The 23,185-nt window shown below is 47.8% G+C and overlaps 1 protein-coding gene across 1 annotated transcript in view; it reads right to left on the bottom strand.

The window, feature by feature from the left end:
* LOC127925160 (uncharacterized) overlaps nucleotides 1-20,020 on the bottom strand; it is a 31,737-nt gene extending 11,717 nt beyond the window's left edge. Inside the window, exon 1 of the mRNA XM_052509934.1 lies at nucleotides 19,224-20,020. Within this exon, the coding sequence (XP_052365894.1) occupies nucleotides 19,224-19,232 (9 nt within the window). The 5' untranslated portion in view covers nucleotides 19,233-20,020. The remainder of the gene's footprint in view (nucleotides 1-19,223) is intronic.
* Between the last annotated feature and the right edge of the window lie 3,165 nt (nucleotides 20,021-23,185).

The following is a 23,185-nucleotide window of genomic DNA, read 5'->3' as shown; positions in this document are numbered from 1 at the left end:
TAACCACAACCCTAAACCCTAACCACAACCTAAACCCTAACCACAACCCTAACCCCTAACCACCCCTAACCACAACCCTAAACCCTAACCACAACCCTAAACCCTAACCACAACCCTAACCCCTAACCACAACCCTAAACCCTAACCACAACCCTAAAACCACAACCCTAACCCTACCACAACCCCCTAACCACAACCCTAAACCCTAACCAAACCCTAACCACAACCCTAACCCTAACAACCCTAACCCCTAACCACAACCCTAAACCCTAACCACAACCCCCCAACCCCCTAACCACAACCCTAAACCCTAACCACAACCCTAACCCCCCAACCCTAACCACAACCCTAAACCCTAACCACAACCCTAAACCCTAACCACAACCCTAAACCCTAACCACAACCCTAACCCCCCTAACCCTACAACCCCTAAACCCTAACCACAACCCCCACAACCCTAACCACCAAACCCTAAACCCTAACCACAACCCTAACCCTAACAACCCTAAACCCCACAACCCTAACCACAACCCTAAACCACAACCCTAAACCCCTAACCTAAACCCTAACCCCTAACCACAACCCTAAACCCTAACCACAACCCTAAACCCTAACCACAACCCTAACCCCACAACCCTAACCACAACCCTAACCCCACAACCCTAACCACAACCCTAACCCCTAACCACAACCCTAAACCCTAACCACAACCCTAAACCCTAACCACAACCCTAAACCCTAACCACAACCCTAAACCCTAACCACAACCCTAAACCCTAACCACAACCCTAACCCCCTAACCACCCCTAACCCTACAAACCCTAAACCCTAACCACAACCCTAACCACAACCAACCCTAAACCCTAACCACAACCCTAAACCCTAACCACAACCCTAAACCCTAACCCAACCCTAACCACAAACCCTAAACCATAACCACAACCCTAAACAACCCTAAACCCTAACCAACAACCCTAACCCTAACCCAACCCTAACCCCTAACCCTAACCAAACCACCTAAACCCTAACCAACCCTAAACCCAACCCTAACCCTAACCAAACCCTAAACCCTAACCACAACCCTAACCCTAAAACCCTAAACCCTAACCACAACCCTAAACCCTAACCACAACCCCCTAAACCCTAACCACAACCCTAACCCCCACAACCCTACCACAACCCTAAACCCTAACCACAACCCTAACCCCTAACCACAACCCTAAACCCAACCCTAACCACAAACCCTAAACCCTAACCAACAAACCCTAACCACAACCCTAAACCCTAACCACAACCCTAAACCCTACCACAACCCTAAACCCTAACCACAACCCTAAACCCTAACCACAACCCTAAACCATAACCACAACCCTAAACCCTAACCACAACCCTAAACCCTAACCACAACCCTAAACCCTAACCACAACCCTAAACCCTAACCACAACCCTAAACCCTAACCACAACCCTAACCCTAACCCCCTAACCCTAACCACAACCCTAAACCCTAACCACAACCCTAAACCCTAACCACAACCCTAACCACAACCCTAAACCCTAACCAACCACAACCCCTAACCACAACCCCTAACCCCTAACCACAACCCTAAACCCCTAACCACAACCCTAAACCCTAAACCCTAACCACAACCCTAACCCCTAACCACAACCCTAACCCCTAACCACAACCCTAAACCCTAACCACACAACCCTAACCCCCTAACCACAACCCTAACCACCCTAACCCTAACCACCCCTAACCCCTAACCACAACCCTAAACCCCCTAACCACAACCCTAACCCCAACCACAACCCTAAACCCTAACCCCAACCACAACCCCAACCCCTAACCACCCCTAAACCCTACAAACCCTAAACCCTAACCACAACCCTAACCCTAACCACAACCCTAAACCCCACAACCCCAACCCCTAACCACAACCCTAAACCCTAACCACAACCCTAACCACAACCCTAACCCCTAACCACAACCCTAACCCATAACCACAACCCTAAACCCTAACCACAACCCTAACCCTAACCACAACCCTAACCCTAACCACAACCCTAAACCCTAACCACAACCCTAAACCATAACCACAACCCTAACCCCTAACCACAACCCTAAACCCTAACCACAACCCTAAACCCTAACCACAACCCTAAACCCTAACCACAACCCTAAACCCTAACCACAACCCTAAACCCTAACCACAACCCTAAACCCCTAACCACAACCCTAAACCCTAACCACAACCCTAAACCCTAACCACAACCCTAAACCCTAACCACAACCCTAAACCCTAACCACAACCCTAAACCCTAACCACAACCCTAAACCCTAACCACAACCCTAACCACAACCCTAAACCCTAACCACAACCAACTAAAACCAACCCTAACCCTAACCACAACCCTAAACCCTAACCCTAACCCTACAACCCTAAAACCCAACCCCCTAACCACAAAACCCTAAACCCCTAACCCACAACCCTAACCCCTAACCACAACCCTAACCACAACCCTAACCACAAACCCTAACCACAACCCTAACCACCCCAAAACCACAACCCTAAACCCTAACCACAACCCTAAACCCCTAACCACAACCCTAAACCTAACCACAACCCTAAACCCCTAACCACAACCCTAACCCCTAACCACAACCCTAAACCCTAAACCACCAAACCCTAAACCCTAACCACAACCCTAACCCCCTAACCACCCCTAACCCTAACCACAACCCTAACCCTAACCACAACCCTAAACCCTAACCACAACCCTAACCCCTAACCACAACCCTAAACCATAACCACAACCCTAAACCCTAACCAACCCTAACCACCCCTAAACCCTAACCCCTAACCACAACCCTAAACCCTAACCACAACCCTAACCCCTAACCACAACCCTAACCCCTAACCACAACCCTTTTAATCCACAACCCTTTCCTAAACCCTAAACCTACCTAAACCCCTAACCACAACCTTAACATCTTTTAATCTTTCCTCTCCTACCTACCACACCCTACTGTCTTCCCCTCCTCCCTCTCCTCCTGTTCTAAAAGTTTCCTATTAGCTCACACTTCCTCTTTCCTGTCTGTGTTCCCGTGGAGACGGATGTTTGGCAGGAAGATCTGGAGGAGCTGCAAGGCCCAGATAACCCAGACAACCACACACAAAGTACATTACACAAACACACTACATTACACACAAACACACTGTTACACGCAAACACACTACATTACACACAAACACACTACGTTACACACAAACACACTAACATTACACACAAACACACTACATTACACACAAACACACTACATTACACACAAACACACACAAACACACAAACACAAACCCTACATTACACAAAAACACAAACAACCCTGGTTCCTGGCTGAACAAACCCACCTAGCCCTAACCCCTGAACTAACCCACCTACCTAGCCCTAACCCCTGAACCACAACCCACCTACTACCTAAACCTAACCCCTGAACTAACCCACCTAAGCCCTAACCCTGAACTAACCTACCTAGCCCTAACCCCTGAACTAACCCACCTACCTATCCCTAACCCCTGAACTAACCCACCTACTTAGCCCTGACCCCCTGAACCACAACCTACCTACAACCTAACTACCCTGACCCCCCTGAACTAACCCACCTACTTAACCAGCCCTGACCCCTGAACTAACCCACCTACAACCTAGCCCTGACCCCTGAACTAACCTAAACCCTAGCCCTAACCCCCTGAACTAACCTACCTAACCAACCTAGCCCTGACCCCTGAACTAACCCACCTACCTAACCCTGACCCCTGAACTAACCCACCTACCTAGCCCTGACCCCTGAACTAACCTACCTACCTAGCCCTAACCCCTGAACTAACCCACCTACCTAGCCCTGACCCCCCTGAACTAACCCACCTACCTAGCCCTGACCCCTGAACTAACCTACCTACCTTGCCCCTGACCCCCCTGAACCCCTGAACTAACCCACCTACCTAGCCCTGACCCCTGAACTAACCCACCTACCTAGCCCTAACCCCTGAACTAACCCACCTACAACCTAGCCCTAACCCCTGAACTAACCACACACCTACCTAGCCCTGACCCCTGAACTTACCCACCTACCTAGCCCTGACCCCTGAACTAACCCACCTACCTAGCCCTGACCCCTGAACTAACCCACCTACCTAGCCCTGACCCCTGAACTGAACCCACCTACCTAGCCCTGACCCCTGAACTAACCCACCTAGCCCTAACCCCTGAACTAACCCACCTACAACCTAGCCCTAACCCCTGAACTAACCCACCCTACCCCTGAACTAGCCCCCTGACCCCTGAACCCTGAACCTACCTAGCCCTGACCCCTGAACTAACCCACCTACCTAGCCCTGACCCCTGAACTAACCCACCTACCTAGCCCTGAACCCCCTGAACTAACCCACCTACCTAGCCCTAACCCCTGAACTAACCCACCTACCTAGCCCTGACCCCTGAACTAACCCACCTACCTAGCCCTGACCCCTGAACTAACCCACCTACCTAGCCCTGACCCCTGAACTAACCCACCTAGCCCTAACCCCTGAACTAACCCACCTACAACCTAGCCCTAACCCCTGAACTAATCTACCTAGCCCTGACCCCTGAACTAACCTACCTAGCCCTAACCCCTGAACTAACCCACCTACCTAGCCCTAACCCCTGAACTAACCCACCTACAACCTAGCCCTGACCCCTGAACTAACCCACCTACCTAGCCCTGACCCCTGAACTAACCCACCTACCTAGCCCTGACCCCTGAACTAACCCACCTACCTAGCCCTGACCCCTGAACTAACCCACCTACCTAGCCCTGACCCCTGAACTAACCCACCTACCTAGCCCTGACCCCTGAACTAACCCACCTACCTAGCCCTAACCCCTGAACTAACCCACCTACCTAGCCCTAACCCCTGAACTAACCCACCTACCTAGCCCTAACCCCTGAACTAACCCACCTACAACCTAGCCCTAACCCCTGAACTAACCTACCTACCTAGCCCTGACCCCTGAACTAACCTACCTACAACCTAGCCCTGACCCCTGAACTAACCTACCTAGCCCTAACCCCTGAACTAACCCACCTACCTAGCCCTAACCCCTGAACTAACCCACCTACCTAGCCCTGACCCCTGAACTAACCCACCTACCTACCCTGACCCCCCCTGAACTAACCCACCTACCTAGCCCTGACCCCTGAACTAACCCACCTACCTAGCCCTGACCCCTGAACTAACCCACCTACAACCTAGCCCTAACCCCTGAACTAACCCACCTACCTAGCCCTGACCCCTGAACTAGCCCACCTACCTAGCCCTAACCCCTGAACTAACCCACCTAGCCCTAACCCCTGAACTAACCCATCTACCTAGCCCTGACCCCTGAACTAACCCACCTACCTAGCCCTGACCCCTGAACTAACCCACCTACCTAGCCCTGACCCCTGAACTAACCCACCTACAACCTAGCCCTAACCCCTGAACTAACCTACCTAGCCCTGACCCCTGAACTAACCCACCTACAACCCCTAGCCCCTAACCCCCCCTGAACTAACCACCTACCTAGCCCTGACCCCTGAACTAACCTACCTACCTAGCCCTAACCCCCACCTGAACTAACCCATCCACCTACCTAGCCCTAACCCCTGAACTAATCTACCTACCTAGCCCTAACCCCTGAACTAACCCATCCACCTACCTAGCCCTAACCCCTGAACTAACCCACCTACCTAGCCCTAACCCCTGAACTAACCCACCTACCTAGCCCTGACCCCTGAACTAACCCACCTACCTAGCCCTAACCCCTGAACTAACCCACCTACCTAGCCCTAACCCCTGAACTAGCCCACCTACCTAGCCCTAACCCCTGAACTAACCCACCTACCTAGCCCTAACCCCTGAACTAACCCATCCACCTACCTAGCCCTAACCCCTGAACTAGCCCACCTACCTAGCCCTAACCCCTGAACTAACCCACCTACCTAGCCCTAACCCCTGAACTAGCCCACCTACCTAGCCCTGACCCCTGAACTAACCCACCTACCTAGCCCTAACCCCTGAACTAACCCACCTACCTAGCCCTAACCCCTGAACTAACCCACCTACCTAGCCCTAACCCCTGAACTAACCCACCTAGCCCTAACCCCTGAACTAACCCACCTACCTAGGGGTTATCCAAATCCAGCTTTAAACTTCTTCACAACAGTATCTCGGACCTGCCTGGTGTGTTCCTTGTTCTTCATGATGCTCTCTGCGCTTTTAACGGACCGCTGAGACTATCACAGTGCAGGTGCATTTATACGGAGACTTGATTACACACAGGTGGATTGTATTGATCATCATTAGTCATTTAGGTCAACATTGGATCATTCAGAGATCCTCACTGAACTTCTGGAGAGAGTTTGCTGCACTGAAAGTAAAGGGGCTGAATAATTTTGCACGCCCAATTTTTCAGTTTTTGATTTGTTAAAAAAGATTGAAATATCCAATAAATGTCGTTCCACTTCATGATTGTGTCCCACTTGTTGTTGATTCTTCACAAAAAAGACAGTTTTATATCTTTATGTTTGAAGCCTGAAATGTGGCAAAACCCCGCAAAGTTCAAGGGGGCCCCAATACTTTCGCAAGGCAGTGTACCTAGCCCTAACCCCTGAACTAACCCACCTAGCCCTAACCCCTAAACTAACCCACCTACCTAGCCCTGACCCCTGAACGAACCCACCTACCTAACCCTAACCCCTGAACAAACCCACCTAGCCCTAACCCCTGAACTAACTCACCGAGCCCGAACCCCTGAACTAACCCACCTACCGAGCCCTAACCCCTGAACTAACATACCCACCTAGCCCTAACCCCTAAACTAACCCACCTACCGAGCCCTAACCCCTGAACTAACATACCCACCTAACCCTAACCCCTGAACTAACCCACCTACCTAGCCCTAAACTAACCCACCTAACTAGCCCTGACCCCTGAACTAACCCACCTAGCCCTAACCCCTGAACTAACCCACCTACCTAGCCCTAACACCTGAACTAACCCACCTACCTAGCCCTGACCCCTGAACTAACCCACCTACTTAGCCCTGACCCCTGAACGAACCCACCTACCTAACCCTAACCCCTGAACAAACCCACCTAGCCCTAACCCATGAACTAACCCACCTACCTAGCCCTAACCCCTGAACTAATCAACCTACCTAGCCCTAACCCCTGAACTAACCCACCTAGCCCTAACCCCTGAACTAACCCACCTACCTAGCCCTGACCCCTGAACTAACCCACCTACCAAGCCCTGACCCCTGAACAAACCCACCTACCTAACCCTAACCCCTGAACTAACCCACCTAGCCCTAACCCCTGAACTAACCCACCTACCTAGCCCTAACCCCTGAACTAACCCACCTACCTAGCCCTAACCCCTGAACTAACCCACCTAGCCCTAACCCCTGAACTAACCCACCTACCTAGCCCTAACCCCTGAACTAACCCACCCACCTGAACTAGCGTACCTATTCTTAATGCCTAACATCAGAGCTTCAAGGTATTTCTCTGACTGAGTTGTCTGGCCATTTAGATATACAGATCCTTCTCTACCATACATACAGGAGGAACACTAGAGGAACCTTCCCTACCATACAGGACTACAAGAACCTTCATTACCATACATACAGGACTAGAGGAACCTTTCCTACCATACAGGACTAGAGGAACCTTCCCTACCATACATACAGGACGAGAGGAACTTTCCCTACCATACAGGACTAGAGGAACCTTCACTACCATACAGGACTAGAGAACCTCTCCTACCATACAGTACTAGACAAATCTTCCTACCATGACCCCTGACGAGAGGAACCTTCACTGCCATATATACAGGACTAGAGGAACCTTCCCTACCATACAGGACTAGAGGAACCTTCCCTACCATACAGGACTAGAGGAACCTTCACTACCCTACATACAGGACTAGAGGAACCTTCCCCCTATAATACAGGACTAGCCTTCCCTACCATACATACAGGACTAGAGGAACCTTCCCTATAATACAGGACTAGTGGAACCTTCCCTACCATACATACATGACTAGAGGAACCTTCCCTACCATACAGTACTAGAGGAACCTTCCCTACCATACAGGACTGAGGAACCTTCACCTACCATACAGGACTACAGGAACCTTCACTACCATACATACAGGACTAGAGGAACCTTCCCTAACATACAGTACTAGAGGAACCTTCACTACCATACAGGACTAGACCCCCCTGAACCTCTCCTACCATACAGTACTAGACAAACCTTCCCCATACCATACAGGACTAGAGGAACCTTCCTACCATACAGGACTAGAACTTCAGCTTCACTGCCATACATACAGGACTAGAGGAACCTTCCCTACCATACAGGACTAGAGGAACCTTCACTGCCATACATACAGGACTAGAGGAACCTTCCCTACCATACATACAGGACTAGAGGAACCTTCCCTACCATACAGGACTAGAGAAACCTTCACTGCCATACATACAGGACTAGAGGAACCTTCACTACCATACAGGACTAGAGGAACCTTCACTACCATACAGGACTAGAGAACCTTCCTACCATACAGTACTAGACAAATCTTCCCTACCATACAGGACTAGAGGAACCTTCACTGCCATATATACAGGACTAGAGGAACCTTCCCTACCATACAGGACTAGAGGAACCTTCACTACCATACATACAGGACTAGAGGAACCTTCCCTATAATACAGGACTAGTGGAACCTTCCCTATACACATTATATCTTTACTAGAGAACCTTCCCTATAATACAGGACTAGTGGAACCTTCCCTACCATACATACAGGACTAGAGGAACCTTCCCTACCATACAGTACTAGAGGAACCGTCCCTACCATACAGGACTGGAGGAATCTTCACTACCATACAGGACTACAGGAACCTTCACTACCATACATACAGGACTAGAGGAACCTTCCCTAACATACAGTACTAGAGGAACCTTCACTACCATACAGGACTAGAGAACCCCACCTGCCCTACCATACAGTACTAGACAAACCTTCCCTACCATACAGGACTAGAGGAACCTTCACTACCATACAGGACTAGAGGAAGCTTCACTGCCATACATACAGGACTAGAGGAACCTTCCCTACCATACAGGACTACAGGAACCTTCACTACCATACATACAGGACTAGAGGAACCTTCACTACCATACATACAGGACTAGAGGAACCTTCCCTACCATACAGGACTAGAGGTACCTTCACTGCCATACAGGACAAGAGGAATCTTCCCTACCATACAGGACTAGAGGAACCTTCCCTACCATACAGGACTAGAGGAACCTTCACTACCATAATACAGGACTAGAGGAACCTTCACTGCCATACATACAGGACTAGAGGAACCTTCCCTACCATACAGGACGAGAGGAACTTTCACTACCATACAGGACTAGAGAACCTCTCCTACCATACAGTACTAGACAAACCTTCACTACCATACAGGACTAGAGGAACCTTCACTGCCATACAAACAGGACTAGAGGAACCTTCCCTATAATACAGGACTAGTGGAACCTTCCCTACCATACAGGACTAGAGGAATCTTCCCTACCATACAGGACTAGAGGAACCTTCCCTACCATACATACAGGACTATAGGAACCTTCCCTACCATACATACAGGACTAGAGGAACCTTTCCTACCATACAAGACTAGAGGAACCTTCCCTACCATACAGGACTAGAGGAACCTTCCCTACCATACAGGACTACAGGAACCTTCCCTACCATACAGGACTAGAGGAACCTTCCCTACCATACAGGACTAGAGGAACCTTCCCTACCATACAGGACTAGAGGAACCTTCCCTACCATACAGGACTAGAGGAACCTTCCCTACCATACAGGACTAGAGGAACCTTCCTACCATACATACTAGAGGACTACCATAGGAACCTTCCCTACCATACAGGACTAGTGGAACCTTCCCTACCATACATACAGGACTAGAGGAACCTTCCCTATAATACAGGACTAGTGGAACCTTCCCTACCATACATAAAGGACTAGAGGAACCTTCCCTATAATACAGGACTAGTGGAACCTTCCCTACCATACATACAGGACTAGAGGAACCTTCCCTACCATACAGGACTAGAGGAACCTTCCCTACCATACATACAGGACTAGAGGAACCTTCACTACCATACAGGACTAGAGGAACCTTCACTACCATACATACAGGACTAGAGGAACCTTCCCTAACATACAGTACTAGAGGAACCTTCACTACCATACAGGACTAGAGGAAGCTTCACTGCCATACATACAGGACTAGAGGAACCTTCCCTACCATACAGGACTAGAGGAACCTTCACTACCATACAGGACAAGAGGAATCTTCCATACCATACAGGACTAGAGGAACCTTCCCTACCATACAGGACTAGAGGAACCTTCCCTACCATACAGGACTACAGGAACCTTCACTACCATACATACAGGACTAGAGGAAGCTTCACTGCCATACATACAGGACTAGAGGAACCTTCCCTACCATACAGGACTAGAGGAACCTTCACTACCATACATACAGGACTAGAGGAACCTTCCCTACCATACAGGACTAGAGGAACCTTCCCTACCATACAGGACTAGAGGAACCTTCACTACCATACAGGACTAGAGGAACCTTCACTGCCATACATACAGGACTAGAGGAACCTTCCCTACCATACAGGACTAGAGGAACCTTCCCTACCATACATACAGGACTAGAGGAACCTTCCCTACCATACAGGACTAGAGGAACCTTCCCTACCATACATACAGGACTAGAGGAACCTTCCCTACCATACAGGACTAGAGGAACCTTCCCTACCATACATACAGGACTAGAGGAACCTTCCCTACCATACAGGACTAGAGGAACCTTCCCTACCATACATACAGGACTAGAGGAACCTTCACTACCATACATACAGGACTAGAGGAACCTTCACTACCATACATAAAGGACTAGAGGAACCTTCCCTACCATACATACAGGACTAGAGGAACCTTCCCTACCATACAGGACTAGAGGAACCTTCCCTACCATACAGGACTAGAGGAACCTTCCCTACCATACAGGACTAGAGGAACCTTCCCTACCATACAGGACTAGAGGAACCTTCCCTACCATACAGGACTAGAGGAACCTTCCTACCATACAGGACTAGAGGAACCTTCCCTACCATACAGGACTAGAGGAACCTTCACTACCATACAGGACTAGAGGAACCTTCCCTACCATACAGGACTAGAGGAACCTTCCTACCATACAGGACTAGAGGAACCTTCCCTACCATACAGGACTAGAGGAACCTTCCCTACCATACAGGACTAGAGGAACCTTCCCTACCATACAGGACTAGAGGAACCTTCCCTACCATACAGGACTAGAGGAACCTTCCCTACCATACAGGACTAGAGGAACCTTCCCTACCATACAGGACTAGAGGAACCTTCCCTACCATACAGGACTAGAGGAACCTTCACTACCATACAGGGACTAGAGGAACCTTCCCTACCATACAGGACTAGAGAACCTTCCCTACCATACATACAGGACTAGAGGAACCTTCCTACCATACAGGACTAGAGGAACCTTCACTGCCATACAAACAGGACTAGAGGAACCTTCCCTATACATACAGGACTAGAGGAACCTTCCTACCATACATACAGGACTAGAGGAACCTTCCCTACCATACAGGACTAGAGGAACCTTCCCTACCATACAGGACTAGAGGAACCTTCCTACCATACATACAGGACTAGAGGAACCTTCCCTACCATACAGGACTAGAGGAACCTTCCCTACCATACATACAGGACTAGAGGAACCTTCACTACCATACATACAGGACTAGAGGAACCTTCCCTACCATACAGGACTAGAGGAACCTTCCTACCATACAGGACTAGAGGAACCTTCCCTACCATACAGGACTAGAGGAACCTTCCCTACCATACAGGACTAGAGGAACCTTCCCTACCATACAGGACTAGAGGAACCTTCACTACCATACATACAGGACTAGAGGAACCTTCCCTACCATACAGGACTAGAGGAACCTTCCCTACCATACAGGACTAGAGGAACCTTCACTACCATACATACAGGACTAGAGGAACCTTCACTACCATACATACAGGACTAGAGGAACCTTCCCTACCATACAGGACTAGAGGAACCTTCCTACCATACAGGACTAGAGGAACCTTCCCTACCATACAGGACTAGAGAAACCTTCACTACCATACAGGACTAGAGGAACCTTCACTACCATACATACAGGACTAGAGGAACCTTCCCTACCATACAGGACTAGAGGAACCTTCCCTACCATACAGGACTAGAGGAACCTTCCCTACCATACATACAGGACTAGAGGAACCTTCCCTACCATACAGGACTAGAGGAACCTTCCCTACCATACAGGACTAGAGAAACCTTCACTACCCTCAGAAAGGCCAAGTCATCCCAACGCTGATAAAGGGAGTGAAACAAAGATAGAGAAACAGAGAGATGATAGAGAGCTCCTACGCTCCATTTTGCCATATTCCAGTACCTCACTGCACCTCCCTGCCGTTACCATGACAACCAAAGAACAGGTTCAGCTATAAACTTCCCTCAAACTGAACACTGAGAGAGAGAGAGAGAGAGAGAGAGAGAGAGAGAGAGAGAGAGAGAGAGAGAGAGAGAGAGAGAGAGAGAATCTGAGAGGCTCTATAACTACAGAGATCTATCTATGGATAAATCAGAGAGGCTCTAGAGAGAGATCTATGGACTAAAACCTTCTCCAATCTGATTGGCTCTATAACTACAGTATCTATCTATGGATAAATCACTTCTCCAATCTGATTGGCTCTATAACTACAGTATCTATCTATGGATAAATCACTTCTCCAATCTGATTGGCTCTATAACTACAGTACCTATCTATGGATAAATCACTTCTCCAATCTGATTGGCTCTATAACAAAGGACAACCAGCAAAAACATACACATGATCAATAAAACAGTCAACTATTAAAGACGACCAGAACCCACTGGATTCTCTAATTACAATGAATGAACTAGAGGACAAAATGCCAACCCTCCAACCCAAGAAGGCCTGTGGTGTTGATGGGATCCTCAATGAAATGATCAAATATACAGACCACAAGTTCCAATTGGCTATTCTAAAATCTTTAAACTTCATCCTCAGCTCTGGCATCTCCCCCAATACATGGAACCAAGGATTGATCACCCCAATCCACAGAAGTGAAGAGAAATGTGACCCCAATAACTACCGTGGGATATGCGTCAACAGCCACCTTGGGAAAATCCTCTGCATTATCATTAACAGCAGACTCCCACATTTCCTCAGTGAAAACCATGTACTGATCATATTTCAATTTGGCTTTTTACCAAATGACCGTACGACAGACCACGTATTCACCCTGCGCACCCTAATTGACAACCAAACAAAACAAAAGCAAAGTCTTCTCATGCTTTGCTGATTTCAAAAAAAGCTTTAGACTCAATTCGGCATGAGGATCTGGTATATGATGGAAAGTGGTGTTGTGGGAAAACATACGACATTATAAAATCCATGTACGCAGCTTGAGCCCCACCCTCTTCAACATATATATCAACCAATTGGCAAGGGCTCTAGAACAGTCTGCAGCACCCGGCCTCACCCTGCTGGAATCTGAGGTCAAATGTCTACTGTTTGCTGATGATCTGGTGCTTCTGTCCCCAACCATTGGAGGGCCTACAGCAGCACCTAAATCTTATGCACAGATTCTGCCAGACCTGGGCCCTGATAGAAAATCTCAGTAAAACAAAAATAATGGTGTTCCAAAGGACCACAAATACAAATTCCATCTAGACACTGTTGCCCTAGAGCACACCAACAACTATACCTACCTCAACCTAAACATCAGCACCACAGGTAACTTCCATAAAGCTTTTATGCACACAAAAAGAGCATAAAATTTGACACATTTCTGAATCAGCGACAGAACCCATTGCCCTATGTGGTTGTGAGGTCTGGGGTCCGCTCACCAACCAAGAATTCACAAAATGGGACAAACACCAAATTGAGACTCTGCATGTTGAACTGCAAAAGCATATTCTGTGTACAATGTAGAACACCAACTAATGCATGCAGAGCAGAATTAGGACTTTACCCAGAATCCCCAAAAGAACAATTATATTCTAGCTGTTAAATTCTACAACCACTTCAAAGGAAGTGATTCCCAAACCTTCCATTACAAAGCCCTCGCCTACAGAGAGATGAACCTGGAGAAGAGTCCCCTCAGCGAGCCGTGTTCATAACCAGACCCCTCAAAGCCCCAGGACAGCAACACAATTAGACCCAACCAAATCATGAGAAAACAAAAAAAATAATGACTTGACACATTGGAAAAGCCAACTGGAATGTTATTTGCTAAACAGAATACCTGACCACTGCGACTGACCCAAAATGATGGAAAGCTTTGACTATGTACAGACGCAGTGAGCATGGCTTTGCTATTGAGAGAGGCCGCCATCGAACTGAACTTCCTAACCTCCTGTCAAATGTATGACCATATTAAAGAGACACATTTCCCTCAGATTACACAGAGACGAAGAATTACTAAACAAATCCAACATCGATAAACTTCCATATGTGAAATACCTGTGTGCAGCCAGATTTGTGACCTGTTGCCACAATGGCAACCAGTGAAGAACAAACCCCATTGTAAATACAACCCTTATTCCTCTGTTTATTCATCTTCCCTTTTGTACTTCAACTATTTCCACATTCCTACAACATTGTACATAGCCAGTAATAACATTTAAAATATATATATTATTTAAAAAATGTTGTGCTTTTGTGAGTGTGATGTTTACTGTTCATTTATTTCCCTTTTGTTTATTATCTATGTCACTTACTTTGGCAATGTAAACATATGTTTCCATGACAATAAAGCCCTTAAATTTAATTTAATTGAGAGAGAAAGAGGTGAGAGAGAGATATTCATTACATAACCCTCAAACATACATCAGAAATACAAACAAAAACATGTAGACACTAGTATTTCACACTCAACCAGTCTCATCATCATACTGAAACACTCAACCAGTCTCATCATCATACTGAAACACTCAACCAGTCTCATCACCATAATGAAACACTGAACCAGTCTCATCATCATACTGAAACACTCAACCAGTCTTCATCACCATAATGAAACACTCAACCAGTCTCATCATCATACTGAAACACTGAACCAGTCTCATCATCATACTGAAACACTCAACCAGTCTTCATCACCATAATGAAACACTGAACCAGTCTCATCATCATACTGAAACACTGAACCAGTCTCATCATCATACTGAAACACTCAACCAGTCTCCATCACCATAATGAAACACTCAACCAGTCTCATCATCATACTGACAACTATGGTCTTCATCAGTATGTCCTTCAACCAGTCTGGTCATCATACGCTGAAACACTCAGGGTAGTGGGTTCTTCATCACCCATACTAGAATGTATGCACACATGACTGTACACCAGTCTCATCATCATTGGATAAAACGTCTGCTAAATGGCATCATCATACTGAAACACTCAACCAGTCTCCATCACCATAATGAAACACTGAACCAGTCTCATCATCATACTGAAACACTGAACCAGTCTCATCATCATACTGAAACACTCAACCAGTCTTCATCACCATAATGAAACACTGAACCAGTCTCATCATCATACTGAAACACTCAACCAGTCTCATCATCATACTGAAACACTCAACCAGTCTCATCATCATACTGAAACACTCAACCAGTCTCATCATCATACTGAAACACTCAACCAGTCTTCATCTTCATACTGAAACACTCAACCAGTCTCATCATCATACTGAAACACTCAACCAGTCTCCATCACCATAATGAAACACTGAACCAGTCTCATCATCATACTGAAACACTGAACCAGTCTCATCATCATACTGAAACACTCAACCAGTCTCCATCACCATAGTGAAACACTCAACCAGTCCTCATCATCATACTGAAACACTCAACCAGTCTTCATCTTCATACTGAAACATTGAGACACTCAACCAGTCTCATCATCATACTGAAACACTAAACCAGTCTCATCATCATACTGAAACACTCAACCAGTCTTTATCTTCATAATGAAACACTCAACCAGTCTTCATCATCATACTGAAACACTCAACCAGTCTTCATCATCATACTGAAACACTCAACTAGTCTTCATCATCATAGTGAAACACTCAACCAGTCTTTATCATTGAAACACTAAACCAGTCTTCATAATCATAAACAAACATACTGAAACACTCAACCAGTCTTCATCATCATACTGAAACACTCAACCAGTCTCATCATCATACTGAAACACTGAACCAGTCTCATCATCATACTGAAACACTGAACCAGTCTCATCATCATACTGAAACACTCAACCAGTCTCCATCACCATAATGAAACACTGAACCAGTCTCATCATCATACTGAAACACTGAACCAGTCTTCATCTTCATAATGAAACACTCAACCAGTCTCATCATCATACTGAAACACTCAACCAGTCTTCATCATCATACTGAAACACTCAACCAGTCTTTATCATCATAATGAAACACTCAACTAGTCTTCATCATCATACTGAAACACTCAACCAGTCTCATCATCATACTAAAACACTCAACCAGTCTCCATCACCACAATGAAACACTCAACCAGTCTTTATCATCATAATGAAACACTCAACCAGTCTTCATCATCATACTGAAACATTGAGACACTCAACCAGTCTCATCATCATACTGAAACACTGAACCAGTCTCATCATCATACTGAAACACTCAACCAGTCTTCATCACCATAATGAAACACTCAACCAGTCTCATCATCATACTGAAACACTCAACCAGTCTCATCATCATACTGAAACACTAAACCAGTCTTCATCATCATAATGAAACACTCAACCAGTCTCATCATCATACTGAAACACTCAACCAGTCTTCATCGTCATACTAAGAAACACTTAAGAATAACTGAACCAGTCTTTAAAAATCATCATCATACATCATAGTGAAACACTCAACCAGTCTTTTTCATCATACTGAAACACTCAACCAGTCTCATCATCATACTGAAACACTAAACCAGTCTTCATCATCATACTGAAACATCTTGACACTCAACCAGTCTCATCATCATACTGAAACACTCAACCAGTCTTCATCGTCATACTGAAACAGTCAACCAGTCTTTATCATCATACTGAAACACTCAACCAGTCTTCATCATCATACTGAAACACTCAACCAGTCTTCATCATCATACTGAAACACTCAACCAGTCTTCATCATCATACTGAAACACTCAACCAGTCTTCATCATCATACTGAAACACTCAACCAGTCTTCATCATCATACTGAAACACTCAACCAGTCTCATCATCATACTGAAACACTCAACCAGTCTTCATCATCATACTGAAACACTCAACCAGTCTTCATCATCATACTGAAACACTCAACCAGTCTTTATCATCATACTGAAACACTAAACCAGTCTTCATAATCATACAGAAACACTCAACCAGTCTTCATCATCAAACAGTCAACCAGTCTTCACATCTGGACACTCAACCAGTCTCATCATCATACTGAAACACTAAACCAGTCTTCATCATCATACTGAAACACTCAACCAGTCTTCATCATCATACTGAAACACTCAACCAGTCTTCATCATCATACTGAAACACTCAACCAGTCTTCATCATCATACTGAAACACTCAACCAGTCTTCATCATCATACTGAAACACTCAACCAGTCTTCATCATCATACTGAAACACTCAACCAGTCTTCATCATCATAATGAAACACTCAACCAGTCTTCATCATCATACTGAAACACTCAACCAGTCTTCATCATCATACTGAAACACTCAACCAGTCTTCATCATCATACTGAAACACTCAACCAGTCTTCATCATCATACTGAAACACTCAACCAGTCTTCATCATCATACTGAAACACTCAACCAGTCTTCATCATCATACTGAAACACTCAACCAGTCTTCATCATCATACTGAAACATCTTGACACTCAACCAGTCTCATCATCATACTGAAACACTCAACCAGTCTTCATCGTCATACTGAAACAGTCAACCAGTCTTTATCATCATACTAGTCTTCATCAATCATACTGTCACTAAACCAGTCTCATCATCATACTGAAACACTCAACCAGTCTTCATCATCATAATGAAACACTCAACCAGTCTCATCATCATACTGAAACACTCAACCAGTCTTCATCTTCATACTGAAACACTCAACCAGTCTTCATCATCATACTGAAACATCTTGACAATCAACCAGTCTCATCATCATACTGAAACACTCAACCAGTCTCATCATCATACTGAAACACTCAACCAGTCTCATCATTATACTGAAACACTCAATCAGTCTCGTCATCATACTGAAACACCCAACAAGTATTCATCATCATACTGAAACACTCAACCAGTCTTCATCATCATACTGAAACAACTTGACACTCAACCAGTCTCATCATCATACTGAAACCTTGTCATGTGGATTACTCATGATATGTTTTATATCGTGAAGGTACCAAAAGTATTTATTGGTTTGGGAATGGAGAGGGAGAAAATGAGAGGGCAGGACAGAGAGGGAGAAGGGAGAGAGAGGGGAGGAGGGAAAGTGACGTGTGGGTGAAGAAGCTTCAGTCACGACTGTAATCAGGTAGAGACAGGTAGAGGTACAGCAGGTGAGAGGCAAGCTGTGTCATTAGCTGCCTCACTCACTCACTCACTCACTCACTCACTCACTCACTCACTCACTCACTCACTCACTCACTCACTCACACACACACACACACACACACACACACACACACACACACACACACACACACACACACACACACACACACACACACACACACACACACACACACACACACACACACACACACACACACACACACACACACACACACCTTGCAACCCTCAACAGAAAGCATGCAGGAGAGAGAAGAGACTCACCCACAGCATCAGAGACACAGATCCTCCATCACCAGGCTTCTCTGCCTGCACACTGAGAGAGAGGTGGAGAGAGAGATGGAGAGTGTGAGAGCGAAAGAGAGAGATGTAGAGTGTGAGAAAGCCAGAGAGATGGGGAGAAAGAAAGAGATGGAGAGAGAGGAAAGAGAGGAAAGAGAGAAGAAGAGAAAACGAGGAAAGCGAGGGGAATGAGAAATGGATGAGAGAGAGAGGGGAAAGAGAGGAGAGAGAGAGAGAGGAAAGAGGAGGCAGTCTATGTACCGTTACTGTATGGCAAGAATGCTCAGTTCAGCCCACACAGTGCAAGCATGACACACTGACTGTGTGTGTGTGGATAGAAAGGCTCAGTCTCCCACTGATGCGTGGGCCAGACCTACACCAATCTATCCCCTTTCCTCCCTCCCTCCCTCCCTCCCTCTCTCTGACACTAACACATCACTCTCAGATAACAGAAGAGGAGGAGAAAGGAGGAGAGGAAACTAGAACATTGAGAAAGAAAGGAAGAAAATGTATGGCAGAGTGATAAATGTGAAGGAATCAGAGAGAGAGGAAGGAGAGAGGAGGCAGAGACAGAGGGAGAGGGTAGAGAGGCAGAGACAGTGGGAGAGGGTAGAGAGGCAGAGACAGAGGGAGAGGGTAGAGAGGCAGAGACAGAGGGAGAGGGTAGAGAGGCAGAGACAGAGGGAGAGGGTAGAGAGGCAGAGACAGAGGGAGAGGGTAGAGAGGCAGAGACAGAGGGAGAGGGTAGAGAGGCAGAGACAGAGGGAGAGGGTAGAGAGGCAGAGACAGAGGGAAGGAGAGAGGAGGCAGAGACAGAGGGAGAGGGTAGAGAGGCAGAGAGAGTGGGGAGAGGGTAGAGAGGCAGAGACAGAGGGAGAGGGTAGAGAGGCAGAGACAGAGGGAGAGGGTAGAGAGGCAGAGACAGAGGGAAGGAGAGAGGAGGCAGAGACAGAGGGAGAGGGTAGAGAGGCAGAGAGAGTGGGAAGGAGAGAAGAGGCAGAGACAGAGGGAGAGGGTAGAGAGGCAGAGACAGTGGGAGAGGGTAGAGAGGCAGAGACAGAGGGAAGGAGAGAGGAGGCAGAGACAGAGGGAGAGGGTAGAGAGGCAGAGAGAGTGGGAAGGAGAGAAGAGGCAGAGACAGAGGGAGAGGATAGAGAGGCAGAGAGAGTGGGAAGGGGAAGAAGGCAGAGACAGAGGGAGAGGATAGAGAGGCAGAGACAGAGGGAGAGGGTAGAGAGGCAGAGAGAGTGGGAAGGAGAGAAGAGGCAGAGACAGAGGGAGAGGATAGAGAGGCAGAGAGAGTGGGAGAGGGTAGAGAGGCAGAGAGAGAGGGAAGGAGAGAAGAGGCAGAGACAGAGGGAGAGGGTAGAGAGGCAGAGAGAGAGTGGGAGAGGGTAGAGAGAGGCAGAGACAGAGGGAGAGGGTAGAGAGGCAGAGACAGAGGGGAGAGGGTAGAGAGGCAGAGACAGAGGGAGAGGGGTAGAGAGGCAGAGACAGAGGGAGAGGGTAGAGAGGCAGAGACAGAGGGAGAGGGTAGAGAGGCAGAGACAGAGGGAGAGGGTAGAGAGGCAGAGACAGAGGGAGAGGGTAGAGAGGCAGAGACAGAGGGAGAGGGTAGAGAGGCAGAGACAGTGGGAGAGGGTAGAGAGGCAGAGACAGTGGGAGAGGGTAGAGAGGCAGAGACAGAGGGAGAGGGTAGAGAGGCAGAGACAGAGGGAGAGGGTAGAGAGGCAGAGACAGAGGGAGAGGGTAGAGAGGCAGAGACAGTGGGAGAGGGTAGAGAGGCAGAGACAGAGGGAGAGGGTAGAGAGGCAGAGACAGAGGGAGAGGGTAGAGAGGCAGAGACAGTGGGAGAGGGTAGAGAGGCAGAGACAGTGGGAGAGGGTAGAGAGGCAGAGACAGAGGGAGAGGGTAGAGAGGCAGAGACAGAGGGAGAGGGTAGAGAGGCAGAGACAGTGGGAGAGGGTAGAGAGGCAGAGACAGTGGGAGAGGGTAGAGAGGCAGAGACAGTGGGAGAGGGTAGAGAGGCAGAGACAGAGGGAGAGGGTAGAGAGGCAGAGACAGTGGGAGAGGGTAGAGAGGCAGAGACAGTGGGAGAGGGTAGAGAGGCAGAGACAGTGGGAGAGGGTAGAGAGGCAGAGACAGAGGGAGAGGGTAGAGAGGCAGAGACAGTGGGAGAGGGTAGAGAGGCAGAGACAGTGGGAGAGGGTAGAGAGGCAGAGACAGTGGGAGAGGGTAGAGAGGCAGAGACAGTGGGAGAGGGTAGAGAGGCAGAGATGAGGCAGAGACAGTGGGAGAGGGTAGAGAGGCAGAGACAGAGGGAGAGGGTAGAGAGGCAGAGAGAGTGGGAAGGAGAGAAGAGGCAGAGACAGTGGGAGAGGGTAGAGAGGCAGAGACAGTGGGAAGGAGAGAAGAGGCAGAGACAATCGGAGAGGGTAGAGAGGCAGAGAGAGAGAGGAGGCAGAAAAAGTTGGGGAGGGTAGAGTCAAAGAGAGAGGAAGGAGAGAGGAGGCAGAGACAATCGGGAGAGGGTAGAGAGGCAGAGAAAGAGGAAGGAGAGAGGAGGCAGAGACAGTGGGAGATAAAGTGGGTAAAGAGAGAGAGAGGGAGATGGAGAGACAGACAGAGAGAGGGACAGGTAGAGGTATAGAGAGGTGGAAGGAGAGGAAAGAAGAGGGGAGACATAGAGAGAGAGGGAAGGGAGAGGCAGAGAGAGGGAAGGAGAGGCAGAGAGAGGGAAGGAGAGGCAGAAAAAAGAGGGGGAAGGAGAAGCAGAGAGAGCGGAGACTCAAAGAGAGAGAGAGGAGAGGCAGAGAGAGGGGGCAATGAGAAGTAAAGAGAGAAAGAGAGGGGGGAGAAGTAGTGAGAGGGGCAGGTAGAGGTAAAGAGAGAAAGAGAGGGGGATGGAGGCAGAGAGAGAGAGGGGTATGGAGGAGAGAGAGAGAGAGAGAGAGAGAGAGAGAGAGAGAGTCACAGATAAAGATAGGGGGTAGGAGAGGCAGAGAGATGGAGAGGTAGTGAGAGCAAGAGGGAGAGGGAGAAGCAGAGAGGGAAAGAGGGATAGGGGAAGGAAGAGAGCGATGGAGAGAGAGAAGAGCGAGAGGGAAGAGAGGGATAGGGGAAGGAAGAGAGCGATGGAGAGAGAGAAGAGCGAGAGGGAATTGAGGGATAGGGGAAGGAAGAGAGCGATGAAGAGCGAGAGGGAAGAGAGGGATAGGGGAAGGAAGAGAGCGATGGAGAGAGAGAAGAGCGAGAGGGAAGAGAGGGATAGGGGAAGGAAGAGAGCGATGGAGAGAGAGAAGAGCGAGAGGGAAGGGGTGAGGCAGAGAAAAAAGGTGCTTACAGGCAAGCGTGGGCATTGGAGGGAGAGTTTCCTGTTGCTATGGTGACCCTTCAAAGACAGCAAGTCATCTGCTGCATGCTGGGTAAACAAGCCCCCCCACCACACACACAATGTAGAGTGGAACTAGCACCATTTGGTGGTCAACCTTAGAGAAATATGTTAACGTTCTCTAGACTAGAGATTCTATAGTTGATGTCCGTGCCCCTGCAGAAATCGAATTAGCATAATGGGATTGAGATCCGGGCTCTTCGCTGGCTATGGCAGAACACTGACATTCCCGTCTTGCAGGAAATCACGCACAGAACGAGCAGTATGGCTGGTGGCATTGTCATGCCGGAGGGTCATGTCAAGATGAGCCTGCAGGAAGGATACCACATGAGGAAGGAGGATGTTTTCCCTGTAAAGCACAGCGTTGAGATTGCCTGCAATGACAACAAGCTCAGTCTGATGATGCTGTGACACACCGCCCCAGACCATGACGGACCCTCCACCTCCGAATCGATCTCGATTCAGAGTACAGGCCCCGGTGTAACGCTCATTCCTTCAATGATAAACGCGAATCCGACACTTTTTGCCAGTCCTGTCTGGTCCAGCGACAGTG

This window comes from Oncorhynchus keta, unplaced genomic scaffold (assembly GCF_023373465.1).
Source record: "Oncorhynchus keta strain PuntledgeMale-10-30-2019 unplaced genomic scaffold, Oket_V2 Un_contig_5203_pilon_pilon, whole genome shotgun sequence".
Lineage (NCBI taxonomy): Eukaryota > Metazoa > Chordata > Actinopteri > Salmoniformes > Salmonidae > Oncorhynchus > Oncorhynchus keta.
This window is presented reverse-complemented; position numbering and strand designations above follow the sequence as displayed.